The sequence below is a fragment of the Chiloscyllium plagiosum genome, chromosome 29 (genome assembly GCF_004010195.1).
Source record: "Chiloscyllium plagiosum isolate BGI_BamShark_2017 chromosome 29, ASM401019v2, whole genome shotgun sequence".
In the NCBI taxonomy this organism is placed as follows: Eukaryota; Metazoa; Chordata; class Chondrichthyes; order Orectolobiformes; family Hemiscylliidae; genus Chiloscyllium; species Chiloscyllium plagiosum.
Genome location: NC_057738.1, coordinates 25,472,129 through 25,491,890, shown reverse-complemented (window position 1 = coordinate 25,491,890; position 19,762 = coordinate 25,472,129). Strand labels below are relative to the sequence as shown.

Here is a 19,762-nt window from a genome sequence, read left to right as displayed (position 1 = left end):
CAGAACTAGAGGGCATAGGCTTAGGGTGAGAGAGGAAAGATATAAAAGAGACCTAAGGGGCAATTTTTTCATGCAGAGGGTAGTACGTGTATGGAATGAGCTGCCAGAGGATGTGGTGGAGACTGGTACAATTGCAACATTTAAGAGGCATTTGGATGGGTATATGAATAGGGAGGGTTTAGAGGGATATGGGCCGGGTGCTGGCAGATGGGACTAGATTGGGTTGGGATATCTGGTTGGCATGGACGGGTTGGACCGAAGGGTCTGTTTCCATGCTGTACATCTCTATGACTCTGAGTGACCAACACTGGATGTGATTCTATGATTAGGCAATATTTACTATATAATCCTCAGATTCTCAGAATTATGTTGATAACTAATGGAGGATTGTCAGTCAAGCTCACATTGTAGTGCATAGCATGTACAAATGGAAGCTACACATACCACTCCACAGGGCCCTTTGCTCTGTAGACACAAAGAATAAGGACACAAGTTGTTCCTATTTCAACTCAACCAAACAGGCGACAGTGATTGTATGATTCAGTTCTTGTGCAGAACAATGCCTTGACCAATCAAATTCAATCTGCCTGGTTTCGAATTTAAACAAAGCTTGGCAGTTAACTGTCATCACCTTATTGGTGCATTCTCCATGGCAATGGTTCCAATTAGGGTCTTCTCATACTGTATAAGTCTTGTTTTCCCTTTAATCCAAGTATGCTATCATTCCTCTAGTTCTCAATCACCTAAGCATTTTCAATTGTCTCCTTCATGCATACTTTTTCTGAGCGACCATGTGCACTACCCTAATTGTATTTCATCTAGTCACCTCCTGAGTGAATATGATAAGGTTCATCAAACACAATCTTCCTTGCAAGAACAGGATGAGCTGTTTTTAACCTCTTTTGTCTTCTTGGTGTTTAGTAAATTTGCCTTTAAAGACATGCACACATATCCTTTACACAAACATGAATACTGATATGTCTAAAAATTCAATGGTTGAAGCAGACCAAGTTTTTAGATTGCTTTAAACATAACAGGCTGTACTTAGCAAAGATGGCTGATGTAATTACACTGATGATTCAGACAATGGATGCTCCTCAGAAGTGTCTGCTGGCAAAAGTGAATCAAAGGATCTGCTACAGTGCTGCAAAAATGTGGGTCGTCTGAAGTTATTAGGACTCCCTGGAATCTGTGAACATGTCCTTTGGGATAGAACGACAGTGTCTTCATTAGGCATCGATGGTGGAATCCTTCGAAAATCCAGCTGATCCTCCTTAGTGAAAAAACTCAGGTTATCGATTCCTGCAGAAATTATTTAGTATTATAAAGTAAGTCATAGAGACCTAAGTGCATGAGAGGATTCAGTCTAAACATCATACAGTCAATGACAAACACTGTTAGATTGTGAGAGAGGACACAATACACTCATAATCATTAATAAAGGCTATAATGCATCGATGGCATCTCTGTAGAGAAAACATCACTAGGAAGTGGGGTTAAGGAAATAATGTTCCAAAACCATAATTTCTGGATGCAACTTTAACAGGATCAACAGGACAACATCTGTTGGAACCTCTTTCAATTATACAAAGGCAACGTGTGTGATTGCTCAAGTTAAAGTAGAAGCATGCAACTCCTACCATATCACAGGAGAATTTGAAAAATATGTTGCACTTGCAGTAGAAAGGACATTAATCTTGACCGCTGATCTCTGTGGAGGCTATTTGACCTGCTGAGAAATTGCAGCATTTTTGGAGTGTCAAGTAAATATTGGTAGGCTGGGTGGCCCTTGGAAAAATCACATGAGCTGGTACTGGATTAAACCAACATCTACTTTCTAATGTAAACATTAGCTTGCAGGACAGAGATATACACCAGCTTTGCCCTCCCTTAACTATACACTGGGGAGTGAAACTGTGTGCTGACAGCCAAGATAATTTAGCTTTGAATCATAGAATAACTGTAACACAAAGGAAGTGCATTCAGTCCTATGCATCATTGCTAGCTCTCTGCAAAATAAATCTGTCTCGTCCCTTCTCACATTGCCCCTTTCTCCCTCGTGCTGTAAATTTTCCCTTCAAATATTTATCATATTTCCCTTTTGAAAACACAACTGAATTTACTTCCACCACCCTTCCATGGACTATATTCCAGTTTGCAAACCTGGTGGAGATGGTTTCTCCACATCTCAGCATTACCAATCACTTGCAATAGGTACTTCAGGGTTCTAGACCTTCCAATCAATAGATAGCATGGTGGCTCAGTGGTTAGGACTGCTGCTTCATAATGCCAAGAACCCAGTTTGATTTCAGCCTTGGTGACAGTCTGTGTGAAGTTTACACATTCTCTCTGTGTCTAGGTGGATTTTCTCCCACATTGTAAAATGTGTAGCTTAGGTGTGGATTGGCTGTGCTATAGTATACAGGGATGCGCAGGCTAGGTGGATAAGCCATGGAAAATGAAGGGTTACAGGGATTGGGAGGGGTGGTGTGGATTCAATGTGCTGAATAGCTGCCTACTTTGGTACTGTAGGGATTCTATTCTGTGAAACAGTTTTGCTTTACTTTTTCCATATAGATGGTTTTAAATACCTTTGTGATATAAATTAGATTATTTGTAGAGGTTCATCAAGCTTTTACATTCTAGCCTCTATTTATAAGTCCAGAGTCCTTTTATTTTGTTAAACAACTTTCTCAGTCTGCCCTCTTATTTTCAATTAATTTTTCATATTTGTCACCCCAGGTCTCTCTCTTTCAACTTAGTGCAGATCAAAGGCTTAGTCCAGGTTCTTAAACAACCTAAAGGAAAGCGGTTCACCCTTTAGCTACCATCTAATATTTTGGCAACCATCACCAACATGGTTAAAATGTATGGAACATTGTGTTGCTACAATGTTGGTGTGCATCAACACAAATGTATCACAACTTTAACAAGTGCATTAAGGAGCTGTTCACATAAACTGAACTTTCCAAATCCAACTTTTAGACTCCAATATATTACAGACAGAGAAACATCCCAAGAAGTATTCATCTCTTCTTATTTACCTGTTCTTGTTTCATCTGATTCATTGTTTGCAGGGGTAATTAGGAAACTAATTCCTCCGTCTGATGGATCATAGTGGTCCTCTACATCAGAGTCTGGAAGGAATAAAGAGGAAGTCAGCTCTGAAATACAACAACAAATGAAGACAAGTGTAGATAGCATTACAGTTACTCTATAAGTAATGTCCCACTTTTGTTCCAGAGATACAGATAAACTTTTTAAAAATGTTCTCAAGTGAAATATGGGCTTGTGATAATTCAATCCAGCTCGAACATTGAGCATGTACCAAATAGTTAAGTAGAAAATAACATTGTTACATTCTTCCTTACACTGACTAAAACTGAATGGAAGCAGGAAATGCCAATGCCCTGATAGGAATGCCCTTCTTAACTTGAGGGAGTTGGGATTTACACATCCATGAGCTGAATGAGAATAAGTAGATACCTCTATGGTGATCTGCTGGAGAACAAAAGACTATGCTTTCGTTTCATTAACAGTTCTGGAATTTTACTCTGTCTTCAGGCAATCAAAGTGTTAGCCAACTTCTTACCCCCTACAATCATGCTTAGATCAGCCAACTTAGTAAAAACACAGTAGTCTCGGACATTATTGTCTGCACTCAATCCAAATCAAGGAAGCACAATTTCCTTTCAACGTAAAGGAACCGTCTAATAGAGTACAGCTTAACCTTGGTTTGTAACCTGTTACCACATGTGAAACTCCAGTTCGAAGGTCTAGTGGAGATCACACACTTCTCTGGGAAAGAAGGCAAACATCAGGATGGAACCTGGTAGCTGGGTGGTGCAATGCATATCGAATGTATTACTGAGTTCCTCTCACCATTAACAGTCTAATATTGATATCTGTGCAATGTAACTCTAAAATAAGAGAAAGAACGTGTATTCATGTAGCACCTTTCATAACCTCAGGACATCACAAAATGCTTTATAGCTAATGAAGCACTGATATAATGCATAAATTACAGAGACCAATGAACACACAGCAAGATCCCAGATGCAGCAATATGATAATGACCAGATAATCTGCTTGAATGAAGTTGATTGATGAATATGGGACACTGGAGAAATCTCATGCTCTTCTTTGAACCTGAAATGACACCCACAATAGAGGCCAATGGGGCCTTGGACTAATGATTCCTCTGAAACTTAGCAGCTATCTCAATACCCCACATGGTTGCAGCTGAGACTTCGTGCTCATTTCTCCGAAATGGGACTGGAATCCATGAATTCCAGGCTAAGAGGCAACCACAATAGCATTGAGCCAAGACAGATATAGGAGATGAGGAAGTGGGTTCATGGTACCCATATTTTGGAAGCTTTGAGTGTCTTTATAGCTCCAAAATATCATCTGGAGGATGCATTGCCAGGTGATTCCTGCCAGGTACTACATTGATGCATCAGTGTGCCATTTTGAAACTCAACATTTCAACCAATATTCTGAATTTTACAAACTGGATCAACTATTGGAAAGATTTCTTGAAACAAAGGCATTATCCAATACCTATAGGTTAGTTGTTGAAAAATATGTTGCACTTCTTCAGAAAGGACATTGATCTTGTCCTCTTATCTCCGTAAATGCTGCCTAACCTACTGAAGAACTGCAGTATTTCCTGTAACATTAAGTTTTTGGTTTTCTTAACTAACAATAAGCTGTTGACATAGGTCTACACATTTATGTTATTTTATATAATTGCTTAAGGTTGCAACTGTTTACAGCAAGTTGTGATTTCAAGATTCTGTGCAAATCAATTGCTCTAAGACATGGATATACTCATGGGTACCCACTCTGAACACAGTGTTACTTGGAGAATAAACTGACAATGCAAAGCAGGACTGGCTGCTGGAAGAAGGAGAAGAAGGAGAGGTTAAAGGGCTTTCACCGTGAAACACAGGGTATTCAAGCTGCATTGTTTCTTGCTCAGGGTCAAGCAGTGTCTGCATTCCACAATGGACTTTCTGATGGAAATCTGTCCTCTGTTTTTACTGCAACCTCAGAGTGGACAGGACCATTTAGCAGCATTTGTGAACAAGATTATGAGGATGAATTTAAGTCTGCATCTGAACTCTTGCAGGGTGGACTATCCAGCATTGAATGAGGGAGGGAGGTCATCGATGCATTGACAGCATTCCATTCTCTCTTTACAGAGCAAAAAAGGCAGAAAGAGCATACAGCTTCACTAGCATTGCAAGTTTGTGTGGAGTGAAAGGGGCCATTAACTGCATGGAAATTGTTTCCTGTGACAACTTAATGTTCACCTCATGGGACAGAGAGAATCCTGAAGTTCAATGCTTGACATTCTGACAATAATAATTTATTCTGTAGCAGCTCACTGTGTCAGCTGTAACTGAGACACCAAAAGGTGATGACCATGTGATCCTTTGCTCATTACATCATTGATATCTCTGCACACACGAAGCATACTCAACCATTTGGACTGTAATACAGCTGACCCTTGTTGTGCTTCGAATTAATGCGTCTGATTCTCACATCATCACATCACTCTGCAGGAACCTTGTAGTACTTAGCCCCTGTGGCAGCAGCTCAGCAATCCAAGCAATCTGGAGGAAAACCTGTTGCTGGACTGCTGTAAGAGCCTGTTGGCTCCTGTACACTGTAATGCACAGTTCACAATGGTAGCAAATGGAGCTGGCATGGCAGCAGTCTGAGCCTCCACAGCAGCTATTGGGAAGAACATGCTCCAAGCTCTGCACAATACCCTCTGCCAAGTTAGTTCTGGGCATTTGTGGGATGATGGCATTGCCTTATGGGGAAATGTTGAGCCAGTTGGGACTATATTCATTACATTTTAGAATTATGAGAGGTGACCTTAATGAAACACATAGATTATAAAGATATCTTACCAGGGTTGCTGCTGACAGGATGATTCCCTTTATGGGAGAGTCAAGAACTATTGGGTAGACTTTCAAAATAAGGGTAATCTCCCATTTAAGATGGAGATGAGGTGTAAGTCCTTCTCACAGAGGGTGATTAGTTTTGGGAATTCTCTCTGCCAGAAGTTAATGGGGGTTGGGTTATTGAATACATTCAAGGCAGAGATAGACAAAGGAGTCAAGGGTTATCTAGTGGCAAGTAAGGAAGTAGAGTTAAGCCTGTGATCTTGCTGATTGGAAGAGCAGGGTGATGGCCAAATGAGCTTCTCCTGCTCCTATTTCTTATGTACTTCATGTTCCTTGAGATTGATGGCAGGCTTACTGCCAAATTCCCCAATGTTGCAAGCATTTTGTTGGGAACACCTATCAGCATTGTTCTGCTGTCTGCCTTTTGATGGTGGTCCTGTGTACCCTTGGCAGGAAAACAAGCACATGTGACCACCTTCTCTGTGAGCTGCCACTGTCATTATTCTTGCACATATCCCACCTTTAATCCATTTGTAACCAATTCATCATGATGTGTCAGCCCTCCCTCCTCTAAGGAAGGATCTATCTTCTAAAATATGCACACAGCCAGCATCTGAACCAGTGCCTGTCACTGTGAAGTCAAATTGCATTAAAGCCAAATACTGAAAGTGCCGGAAATCTGAAATTAAAACTGAAAATGCAGGAGATGTTCAACAGATCTGGTAGCATCTGAGAGAGAGAGAGAGAGAGAGACAGAAACAGATTTTACATTTCAGGTCAATGAGCTTGCATCAGACCTGTAAAGTGAGCTTGGATTATCTCAGCACAGAGTGAATCTCAACAGTATCAGTCTTCCGAGACAATAAAGAGGTTCTTGCTGAGCTCAACATCCAAATAAAGATGGTGGGTCAGCTCTCCACCTTGCTGGACCAGTCACAAAACAGCAATTCAACAGCCTGGTGACTACTGCTGATGCTGACAGAAATACTTGATGGAAGGCTAAAAGCAAACATGTTTCTGCTTTACTGTTAGGTGGTGAGAATAGCCTTTGTGACTAGAGGGTCGCTCTTAGCGCCAATAAGGCTCGAGGTATGATGGTCCCCAGTTCTCCTTCCCACCCAGCCATGGAAAATCCCTGCTTCCACACAACTGATGGTTATCCCTTGAAGCATAGGAGGGAGAAGGCCAGTTTGACACCAGTATTCCAGGATGCTCCCACTCAGTTGGGCCTTTTAGCCCACTTCCAGTTGGCATGTGACCAGGCTGCTACCTTCCCACACTGATAAAGTAGCTTGGTATCAACAAAGTTTGCAGAATCCTGGCACTCGGGCACCCTTGAATTTTATCACCCCTATGCCTGCCAGCCAGGGGTTGATAAAATCATGTCCATTAACACAGTCTCTCTCCCTCACAGATTACCAGGTCCACTGAAAATTCCCAGCATTCTCTGTTTTTATTTGAAATCACCTGATTTCTCATTACTCTCTCCTTGCTTTTCCTGTATGAGCTGGTCAGGTTGCACGTCTTGAGTATCTGAAAGGGAAAAAGAGCCACGGATGGATTCTGGTACATGGGAAGGGAAAGGTAAAATGGTGCTCACATCACCTGTGGTCTGTAACTCTGAAAGGATGGTATAACGAGGGAGATTTGAGAAAGAGGAGTTGGCACGAGGATACCCTTATCATCAATGATGCAGCCCTTCCATTGGTCTTGGCTTCAGCTATAACTATCCAAAAACAACCAACATTATTTGTCACATGAGGATTAGGACACAGAGGCACAGTTGTTCCCCAGCAGGTTGGCCAGATATGGCATTCACTGGCTTTGATTATTCATGTAAGGTCATTGAACTTTTTGAATCACTGCATCAGGCTCTTGGGGCTTGGTTGTTGCATTAAGCAACTCACTCCCATGGTCTTCTACCATGCATCTGCCCTCCCATCTGCTGTTACACGGTATCCTTCTTCCACCAAGACATCCAGTTTGGTGTCTAAAACCTTGGAGCTCAATCTCTCCCCTGGCTGCAGCATCTGTTCAAACAACGACGCATCTCCCTCTTAAGTAGTCCATGCTAGCTTTAAGCTGTACTAACCACTCACAATATTGCCACCTACAGAGAATGGAGCCGGGAAACAGTGTAGTTGATGCTGGCTGAATATAGAGATCAGGCAGATGTGTTACCCACATTGAAACCAACACATGCAGGCTAAATGTGTTTTTGGGGGTCATCCGATTTAGTTACACTATGTAGGCAGAAGTGGCATTATGATTCTTCAAAATTAGGGCTGAGGGTCAAAAATAAACAGAAGAAGTGAAATTAGTCATCCCTGTGCTTTCTTGTTTACCGTCTACAGTCACTACAGAGCACTGGGAAAAACCACAAAGTGGCTTGGGCCACTTCATAAAGGGAGTGGTAAGAAAGACATCTCTGGGGAAAAAAAAGGATTTCTTGGCAAATTTGGTCAGAAATAAATTTGAATAGTTCCATGTCATCCTTAGATTACAAACCCGTAAGTTCTTTGAGTGTTTAATTAGTGAGTAGCATTGCTGAATTAGACAGAAATATTTTGGGTTTGAGGCCATATGTTCGACCTCCAGCCAACAGTATGGATGTTATAATGAATTCTAGAAGTGGAAAGGTTGGGAAATAAGCAAGTTTCTTTCTCCTGATTATTTTCAGCAATCCCCATATCCAGCGGTATTGGAGTGTCAGAACCATTGCTTCCAATGGCAAATGACTTCCCGGCATATTACTGAGCCCAAGTTTAACTCTGCATGAGTAAGTGTGCTTTGAATGGATTCACATCAGTTTCAATCCAATATTTGAGATCACTCATGACGAGTTACTTGGTTAAAATTGTGAAGGTGGCCAGGCATCAGTGGGCTGAGTCAGCATCCGAGAGGTTGGGAAGGGAGGTGGTAAAAAGGTAAAATCAGTAAGGAAAAAAACATGCTGAGGAGTACCTTTATCAGCGTGGAAAGCAAGGGACTGCGTCGGGAGGTTTCTAATCGGCACTGCATCACTGTGTTTCTGAAACAAAATTTGGACATGTTTAACAACAACAACTTGCATTTACATAGCACCTTTAACGTGATTAAACGAGCTTTTTCACAGGTGTATGAGAAAATGTACGACCCAAGCCACGTAAGGAGATATTAGTTAGATGAACAAAAGCTTGCCCGGTGGGTTTTAGTGTCTTGAAAAGGAGGAGAGCGAGGTAGAAAGATGGTGAGGTGTAAGGAGGGAATTCCAGAGCATGGGACCTTGGCAATTGAAAGAATAGCCACCAATGGGGCAACAGTTACAACTTGGAATGCATAAGAGGTCAGAATGAGAGCTTGGAGACTTTAGCTGATTATGGAATTGGAAGAAGTTGCAACGATACAGGTGGAGCAGGTCACTGGAGTAATTTGAAAACACAGAAGAGAATTTTAATTTCAAGATGCTGCAGGCCTGAGAGCCAATAGAAGTCAATGAGCATGGGGGTGAAACATGAAGGTGACCTGCTGCCAGTTAAGACATGACCAGCAACGTTTTAGCCACCTAAAATATACAGAGGGTACAATTTGGGATGTAATCAATTAGGAGTGCACAGCAAAATTTTAGTCCAGGGGTAACAAAGGTCAACGAACTGAGACAGGTGTGGAAATTGAGTGACAAATTATGGATTAAATATGACACCAAGATATGGATGTTAAAGGGGCATTAGCTTTGTAATTCAATTTTGTTGTCGCTGATTTGCAAAAGCAATCTTGGCAAATGCAGTATAAATCGTAACCAAAATTATAACTTAAATGCAAAAGATGATCTTTATTCCCTGCTTTTATAAAACTGTGCATAGAGTACAGTAATGGGGAGCTGTACAGGACATTGGTTAGGCCACTTTTGGAATACTGCATTCAATTCTGGTCTCCCTGCTATAGGAAGGATGTTGTGAAACTTGAAAAGTTTCAGAAAAGATTTTCAAGGATGTTGCCAGGGTTGGAGGATTTGAGCTATAGGGAGAGGCTGTTTTCCCTCATGATTCGGAGGCTGAGGAGTGACCTTATAGAAATTTATAAAATCATGAGGGGCTTGGATAGGGTGAATAGACAAGGGTATGAGAGTCCAGAACTGGAGGGCATAGGCGTAAGATGAGTGGAGAAAGATTTAAAAGGGACCTAAAAGGCAATTCTTTCATGTAGAGGGTGGTGCATGTATGGAATGAACTGCCAGAGGAAGTGGTGGAGGCTGGTGCAATTACAACATTTAAAAGGCATCTGGATGTAAGAATAGGAAGGGTTTAGAGGGATCTGGGCCAAGTGCTGGTAAATGGAACTAGCTTAATTTAGAATAGCTGGTCAGCATGGACAAGTTGGACTGAAGGGTCTGTTTCCATGCTGTACAACCCTATGACTCCATGGCTCAATATAAATGTAACACTGAGAAAATGTGCCTTCTTTAAAAAAGACAGTCTTTATTATAGTGATACAACCATTTCCCACCAGATATCAACATTTCTGAACCTATTCTGAACTGGGAACCATTCAACTATTACAGGAAGAGGAAAAGAAGACCAAAAGGAGATGGTGTCCGGTAAAAATGATCCAAGATACCTCTTGACATCAAACCAAAAGGAGATTTGAGACCAAAAGCAGTATGTTTGGTCAAAAGCAGAGCTAGGAACAGAAATCACGGACCTCACCCACACCACCTCCTCCCCACCCCCACTCTCCAGCCCGACACTGGAACGATCCCTGGCCTCTCCCCCAAACCAAGCTCAAAGGCACCACAATGTCATTCCCAACCAGAGCACACCGGTCGCCAGCTCCCTCACACACACATGACCCCACCCCGACCCCTTGACACCAGTCCTGAGACTCTGTTTATGGAATTCCGGAACTTAGGACCAAGTCAGTTGCCTACCGTGCAGAGATTTAGATCAAAAGTCCTCAAAAGGTCAGAATTAAAGCAGCACAGAGATCTCAGTGTTATGGGCATGGAGACAGTCCACAGAGATAATGAGGGCTGAGTCCATTTGAGGGATGTGAAAATAAAGACAAAAATGTTTTAAATGAGGCATTGCTCAGCTTGAAGCCAATGGAGGTCAGTCAGCAGATGGGTGACAACTGAACAGAACTTGTAAAGATATGGTGAAATGTTTTGGAGGAGTTTAATTTTATGGGGTTGGAAAATAGGAGGTTGGCCAGGAATGTGTCAGGAATTGAAATAACAGGGACATGAATAAGGATTTCAATCACAGATGTACTGAGGCAGGGTTTGAACCAGTAAATGTTGCAGAGGTGAAAGTAGGCTGTTTTAGTTATAATATGATATCAGAAGCACATCTCGGGATCAAAGATAACACTGAGAGTGGAACACAGTCAGATCTGGCTCAAACCAGCAAGACTGAGGAATGGAATCAGTGACTTGGGAGTGTAATGCTCTGAATATGGCAGGAGCTGACATTAATGGCTTTGCTCATCCAAATTCAGCATTTATTCAATTACCGTTTGAAAGTAACTTTTCAATCGTCTTTCATTCCCCATTCAGGCCGTGTTTTGCAGATCATTGCAACTTTACAAAAAACGTCAGTGTCCCTCCTTCCCTCCGTAGATTTGAAAGGAACATGGCCCAACTTTAAAGTGGAATTCACAAAGAGCAAAGCAGCTGCGTAAAAACAAACTTTTCTTCTCATTAAAAATAAGAATGTCACAATTAATTCAGCTTACCTTTTTAGCTCCTTTCTCTTTATTGGTGTTTTTAAATGCAATGTTGTGGTTGGCTCCGAGCTTGCTGGATTTCAAATTTTCCAGTCTCTTTTTCATGGTTTGCTGAAAAATCTCTTTATCTTGTTTCGCGCTCTCATTATGCACCAGCTTATGGCGGCTGTAATTGAGCTTGTACTTTAAAAAGAAAGCAATGAGCTAGTGACTATAGTGAGGGAGCTGGTTACTAGAATAGTAATCCAGAGACCTGGACTAATGGTCTGGAGAGAGGAGCTCAAATCGCACCACTGTAGATGGGGGGCTTTGAATTCGTAAATCTGGCATTAAATTCAAGTCTCATTAACAATGTTTATGTAACTTCTAGATTATCATTAAAATCCCATCTGATTCTCCTTAGGGGAATAAATCCCTCACCCTTACCTAGTCTAGCCTGCATTTGACTCACAGCAATGTGATTGGCTCTTGACTCTTAAAATGCTTCTGAAATGGGCTAGTGAATCAACGTATTGTTGCAAATTGATACAGAAACTTAGCATGAAGGAGGAAATCCGCATTGACCCAGACACTGGAAATGACAAAGTTGCCAACTACCCAGTCAACCCTTCTGTGTCAACCTTGCAAAGTCATCCTCAGTAATGGTGGGGAGTTGGGAGAGTTGTCTCACAGACTGGTCAAAAAAATGGAGCCTGGCATTGTCATATTCAGGAAGTACTTGTTCAATCTTGAGACTCCTCTATTCCTGTACATGCCCTGCCTCAGTGGTGGAATCATTGTGGTGTACAGTCAGGCAGTGTTGTGTTTAAAGACCTCAATAGTGACTCCAGCTCCTTTGGAGTCTCATGCTATCAGGTAAAACATGAACAAAGGGATCTGTTACTAATTACTATGATCACTCCATTCAACACTGACCCCCATCCCCCACCCCTGCAACTCCTCCTTTCTCAGCTAATCAATCAGTACTCCTCTATATTAACCATCAGGAAGGAAGTATTAAGGCAAGTATCTTGGATATGCCTAAGTCTATCCCTAAGAGCACAACCGTTGTCTGAACTTGTCATTGAGTCCTGAAGGGCACATCTGCTTGAGTGGACTTGGTGAGCAGGTGGAAAGAAAATCAATAATTACTTGACTCCATTCTCACCAATCCACCTCTTGCACAAGCAACTTCCCCTCATGGTATTGGTGGGAGTGTATTGAGAAGGATTGTTTAGATGTCAAAATTGCAACTTCATACTGATGGCACACTCTGTGTTGTGTGGTAGTATCACTATGATCAATGGGAGAAATTCAGAACAGGCTCAGCAGATGAAAATTGGTCATCCATGAGGCACTTTCGGACAGTAGCAGCAGAAATGTATTCAAACATAGTTAGTAAACTCAGGGGGAGCTGATGGCCTAGTGGCTTTATCATTGGACTGTTAATCCGGAGACTCAAAGAATGTACTGGAGACCTGACTTTGAATCCCACCATGGCAGATGGTGAAATTTGACTTCAATCATAAAATTAATGAATTAATAGCCTAATGGTGACCATGAGTTGATTGTCGGAAAAACCCATCTGGTTCTCTAATGTCCTTCAGGCAAGAAACTGCCAACTGTATGTGTTCTGGTCTACATGTGACTTCAGCAATGTGGTTGACTCTTAACTGTTCTTTTGGCTATAAGTGCTGGCTTATCCAGCAATGCCCTCATTCTGTGAATAAATTAAAAAGAAAAGTCTAGCACATCTCTCACTACCATCAACAACAGGGTTAAAAATCACTCAACACCAGGTTATAGTCCAACAGGTTTATTTGGAAGCATTAGCTTTTGGAGCGCTGCTCCTTCATCCACCTGATGAAGAGGCATCGTTTTGAAAGCTAGTGCTTCCAAATAAACCTGTTGGACTATAATCTGGTGTTGTGCGATTTTTAACATTGTCCACCCCAGTCTAACACCGGCACCTCCAAATCAACAACAAGGCAAGAGATTAATCCTGAGTCAGTGAATGTAGGACTACATAACACAAGCAGCGCCAGATATACATAAAATGAGATTCCAACCAGTTGAAGCTACAACATAGGCTACATGCATTTTAGAAAAATGGAAGCAGCATGCTGTAGACAGAGCCAAGTGATCCCACAACTAATGGATTTGATCAATGTTCTGCAGTCGTGCTACATCCACTCATGAATGGACAATCAAAGTGAACTGGACAAAGAGGCTGCACTAGGATAAATGATGGGAGAGCCCAGCCCATGAACGCAAAAGAGTCTGAAAGCTGAAACATTTGCAACAATCTTCAGCCAGAAATACCAAGTGGTTGATCCATTTTAACTTCGCTGGAGGTTCTTAGCATCACAGATGTCAGTCTTCAGCTAATTGGATTTATTCCATGTGCTATCAAGAAATGGATGAAAGCACTGTATACAGCAAAAGCTAAGCTTCATGACAACATCCTGGCTCTCATACTGAAGATTTGTCCTCCAGAACTAGCTATGTCCTCAGCCAAGATGTTCGCAGTACAATGAGAAACTGTCATCTACTTGACAGTGTTGAAAATTCTCCAGGTATTCAGTCCAAAAGAAAATTAGGAAAAATCCAAACTACTTAATCACTGTCCTATTTGCTTGTGTGTCTGGAATCAAAGGATAGAAGGTTTCATTGACACTTTTATAAAACTGTACTTAACAACAAACTGCTTCACAACATAATTTGTGTTCTGCAGATCCACTCAGTTCCTGATCTCACTACAACCTTTGTCCAAACATGGACTAAACAGCTGATTTGCAGAAATCTGATGAAAGTGATTAACCTCAACATCAAGATAGCCTTAAAACAAATGTGGTGTCAAGCAGTCTGAGCAAAACAGAATCAGGGAGAACTCTTTGCTGGATGAAGTCATGTTGAGCACAAAAGGAATATGGCTTTGATTGTTGGAAACCAATCATTTCAGGCCTGGGTCCAACTCAAACTAACTGCCTTTGGCTACTTCATCAATGATCTTCCCTCCAAGATGAAGTCAGAGGATTGATTTTATAGTGTTCAGCAACACTTTAGATACTAAAGAAGTATGTACCTGCATTCAGCAAGAAGAACATTTAGCCTTGGATAGCTAAATGGAAAATAACACCTATGTCTCACAAGTGTCAGCATTTCCAACAAGCAAGATCTTAATTATTTCCCCTTGGTGTTCAATAACATTGTCATCACTGAATGCCCCACCAACAACGTCCTGCATCTTAGCAATGACCAGCAATTTACTGAACTAGCCAAATAAATGGAATGGCTAAAAGAGCATGCCAGAGGGTGGGAATTCTACAGAAACTAACCAATTTCCAATCTGCCAAAACCTTGTCCACGATCTCCAAGGAAAAATAAAAACTGTGATAGAATTGTCCTCCACTGGATATGTTCAGTTCCAACAACATTCAAGAAGCTCAACATTATGCAGGTCAAATTAAACTACTTGACTGGTACCTCATCCACCATTTGAAATTTCTCTCCTCCAATGCTGGAGCACGGTGGCATCCAAGTGTACCAACAACAAAATGTACTTCAGCAACTCACCCAGCCTCTTTCAACAACACATTCCAAACCCATGACCTCTACCACTATTGAGAGCAAAAGCATGGGAACATCTCCCAAGCTCTCCACCAAACCTTGTTTCATCCTGACTTGAAAATATATCCCTACATCAGAAGAGTCTTCTGACGGGTGACTGGACTCAAACTGTTAATTTTTTCTCTCCACAGATGCTGCAGGACCTGCTGAGTTTCTCCAGTAGTTTCTGTTTTTGCTTCAGATTTCCAGCATCTTCAATTCTTGGTTTTAACCTAGGCCCCATCCTTGGTCTGGATTGAACCAGAAAACAGTCTTGGTGCTAATTTTGATGGACAACAAATCTTGGCTGGGAGTTGTCCCAGTCCCTTCACATTCAGTCGATTCTAGACACTTGCTCATTGACAAACTGCTCTGAATAGTGCTCAGGCCAACTTACCTGCAACAAGCAAATCAGCAACTGCATGTGTGGATGATGGTGTCCAAGGAAGAGAAAGAGTGTGATTTACACTCAGGGTCCAACAAGACTTAGCAAAAATATCAGACCACAAAAGAAAGACTGTCTACTTGAACCTTACCTACAGCTAACCTTTCCTCAAACTCACCACTAATCACAGGACCATAATCTTTCCTAAACCATCATGTTCTTTCCTGTGTTAGGTCAGAGAGTTGGGATGGAGTCCATTGGCTTTTTTTATTCCATTCAAGTGAACCAGCATAGTCCTCTTCAGCGAGCTGGCATATATGGGCAAATGCTAATTAAATAATTGCAAGGTACTCAAAACTAACACTCAAAATTACAAAATTCACTTACAAAGCATTCAAATTCTTGTTTACTTGTCCCAGCTTTGTCTCTCAGATCTCATGAGTCCATGTCCTCCCTGTTAGTTTGCAGGAGTGCAGAGGGTTCAAGTAATGGAGGAGGAATGTCTTGCTACAATTATGCAGGGCCTCGATGAGAACACACCAAGATTAGTGTGTACAGTTTGATCTTCTTATCTGAGGAAAGATGTTCTAGCTATGGAAGAGGTGCAAAAGAAATGTTTGCCAGATTGATTCCTAGTATGGCAGGACTGACAAATGAAGAAAGATTGATTGGTCCAAGTTCACTGGAGTTTAGAAAAGCTAGGAGGGGGATCCCAAAGGAACTTATAAAGCTCTAAAAGTACTAGGTAGTGTAAATATAGAAACAATGTTTCCAATTTCCAGTGAGTTCAGACTCGGGATCACAGTCTAAGGATATGAGGCAGACCATTTTGGAATGAGATGAAGAGAAATGTTTTCTCCCAGACAGTGGTAACGCAGTGGAATTCTCTTCCATGGAAAGGGGTTGATGCCAAAACATTGAATGTTCTCAAGGAGTTAGATATAGTTCTTGGGACTAAAGAGAATTAAAGGAGATGAAGAGAAATAGTTACTGAGTTGGATGATTACAATGTTCATGTTGAGTGGTGGATCTGGCTCAAAGGGCTGATTGGCCTATTCTTGTTCCTATTTTCTTTATTTGTTTTTTCAAGAACCCTGGCATAACATGGAAACAGACCGATTAAAATTTGTACAGGGATATGAGGAAGTACTTTGCAAAGCTTTTATATAGCAACAACTTGCAAGAAATATGGACACCAAATGTGGCGCTGTGGTTATATTGTTTGCTTAGGCCTTGGTCAGATCAGTGCAAATGTTTTAAAACAAAATCAGAAAGAAATAGCACAGACAGTGATATCTGCCAAAACCCGTGAACACGCTCTGTAAGCTACCTTACCCGCTTCCTAGGTTTGTACAGAAGTTGTTGCAATGTGTGATGGGTGACTATTTCCTCTTGATCCTTCAGGCTCTTTACTCTATTTTCAAGTGCGTTCATGTCCAGACATACATCACTGGCACTCTCCCCCCTGGGGGAAAAGGAACAAATTTTATCGCAATGCATTTTACAACGTATGATACCAGCCTCAGGCTACTGTCTGTGCAGTGTTTGTACATTCTCCCCATGGGGGTCTGTGTGGGCTTCCTCTAGGTGATCCAATTTCCTCCCACAGTCCAAAGATGCCAGGTGGTTTGGCCCTGGCAAAATTGCCCCATAGCATCCAGGGATATGTAGAAAAGGTGGAATAGCGATGGGAAGTGGATAGAGTACATGAATAGGGTAGGGGAATAGATACTGTTTGGACAGTCGGTATGGAAGCGATGGGCTAAATGGACTGCTTCTATACTGTAAGGATGCTATGACTGTAAGATTAGCCTTGGCAGGGTTGGTAGCAACATCAGCCCTGGAGTTAAATGATTGTGGGTTCAAGTCCCATTCTAGTGGCTTAAATGTATAATCCAGGCAGTCATTCTCTATACTATACTGCAGTGGAGGGATGAGGTACTACAACAAGGCCCTGGCTGTTCTCAACTGTGCTTTGTAAAGAATAACTCTCCTCGAGTGTGACAGATATTTGAACACAATGAGATTGTCTCACTTACAGCACTGCAGAGATGGACGAGTCGATAACAGAATAACGAGGGCCAGTGAAATCGATGTTAACGTCATTGCTGGAATGCATAAACATTAAAGATCCTTGCCGTTCTCCCTAGAAAATTGAAAAGAATCAGGCTAACTGCAAAAGAACTGTTCAATTAACTTCAACCGTAGATAACAAGAGATGTGAATTATGTAATGGTAATTCACCACATATCCAATAAATTAAAGCAGATGGCAAAGAATATGTTATTCAAAGGACTTGCTACTTTTGTTACATATTAGTTGAAATATCTGCATGTTCTACAACAGCTTCAGCTCAGTGGTAGCGCCTCACCTGAATAAAATGTCTTGAGTTCAAAGTGCCATTCCAGATGATTATAGTTTTAATTCTCGTTCTGACCAGGACTGATTAATAGTACAATCAATTATCCTAATACATGCCAAGTTATTCTAACAATCCCACACTCAACCAGCAGCTAACCTGCCACAAATATTATACTTAACTGCTTCCACATGCTAGAGTGCAATCACTAACATGTTTTATTTGACAGCAGTACATTTTCTAGTCATGCACTATTTATCCATTAATTTAAGTCAGTATGATTTATAATTTTATTGATCGCATAGTACGTACTCAGGAGGATGAATCTATCTAGTAGGAGAATCGAGATAATTACACAGGGTTGATTAAAGGTGTATTTAACTCAACTGGTACCATCCAATATTGCATTTTATTGTTGTTATTCAAGGGAAGTAGGGTTAAGGATTACTTGAACAATGCTATTTTGGTGCAGAATATGGACTAATTGAGATAACTGAGACCATAGAAGAGGGGACAAGGAGTAAAGTCCCTCTGAAAGAGGGCACGCCAAATGATGGCAGTGTGGAAAATTCCAAAAGGCACCAAAAAAGGGCAAAAAGTCATCACTGTCACACACTAAGTACAAAATCTCAATCAAGACCAAAATCAAAATACAATTTCATAGGAAATGTGATTGTTACATTCTTTTTCTTTTAACAGAAATGTATTAATCATACGCAAGGATCGGTGTAATAGTAAAATGGACAAGAGTGGTGATTCCGATGGACAGGAAGGACACAAACACAAGACAAATTGCAGGGTAAGAGACACTCATTCTTCAATATCTTAAATACAAGGTTCTTCTGCACACAGTAGGCAGTGGCTAAGTAAGACAGCTTCATGGTCTTAAGTAATAAAATCATAGCATATTTTAGCTATTCCATCGATCTCCTCATTCCTCAGTTAGCCCCATCGGTCTGTTTTTTGAGTAGGTATCCAGTTTTCTTTTGAAACGCTTTCTCAAATTTACTTACACCTTTTACTATTCTATGTTTCTATTCTATGCAGCACAACATAACATTACAATTTACATTTTAATCTCCCTCCCCCCCAATTCTCTTGCCAATTATTTTGAATCTATGTCATTACATTATTGACCATTCTTCCAAGCCAAGAGCCTTCACTTGTGTTTATTTCAGCAAAACTCTTCATAATTTTATGAATGCCTTTAGTAAACCATTCCGGTCTAAGGGGAACTATCCCAATATCTCGAGTCTCCCCACATAACTGAAACACCTCATGCTGAGTATTACAAACCCATTTTCAAAGCTTTAACATGTTGCCTATATTGTGATGTACACAATAACAATATTTTAACTGAGATCACATGTAATGACTATGTTTTTTCTTAGACCTCTCCATTTCTATCTCGGGCGACCAAATCAACACGGACATTTACTATAAACCGACCGACTCCCACTGCTACCTAGATTACACCTCCTCCCACTCTGCCCCCTGTAAAAATGCCATCCCATATTCCCAATTCCTTCGCCTCCGCCGCATCTGCTCCCAGGAGGACCATTTCCAATACCGAACAACCCAGATGGCCTCCTTCTTCAAAGACCGCAATTTCCCCTCAGACGTGGTTGACGATGCTCTCCACCGCATCTCCTCCATTTCCCGCTCCTCCTCCCTTGAACCCTGCACCTCCAATCGCCACCAGGACAGAACCCCACTGGTCCTCACCTACCACCCCACCAACCTCCAGATACATCATATCATCCTTCGTCATTTCCACCACCTCCAAACAGACCCCACTCCTTGCCT

At 41.4% G+C, this 19,762-nt stretch overlaps 1 protein-coding gene across 1 annotated transcript in view; it reads right to left on the bottom strand.

The window, feature by feature from the left end:
* LOC122564453 (sodium/hydrogen exchanger 3-like) overlaps positions 1–19,762 on the bottom strand; it is a 127,182-nt gene that overhangs the window by 7,957 nt on the left and 99,463 nt on the right. The window contains exons 11-16 of the mRNA XM_043719351.1: positions 17,637–17,743; positions 16,933–17,062; positions 11,634–11,807; positions 8,886–8,952; positions 7,389–7,454; positions 3,045–3,137 (exon numbers count right to left, since the gene is read on the bottom strand). Of these exons, the coding sequence (XP_043575286.1) occupies positions 3,045–3,137; positions 7,389–7,454; positions 8,886–8,952; positions 11,634–11,807; positions 16,933–17,062; positions 17,637–17,743 (637 nt within the window). The remainder of the gene's footprint in view (positions 1–3,044; positions 3,138–7,388; positions 7,455–8,885; positions 8,953–11,633; positions 11,808–16,932; positions 17,063–17,636; positions 17,744–19,762) is intronic.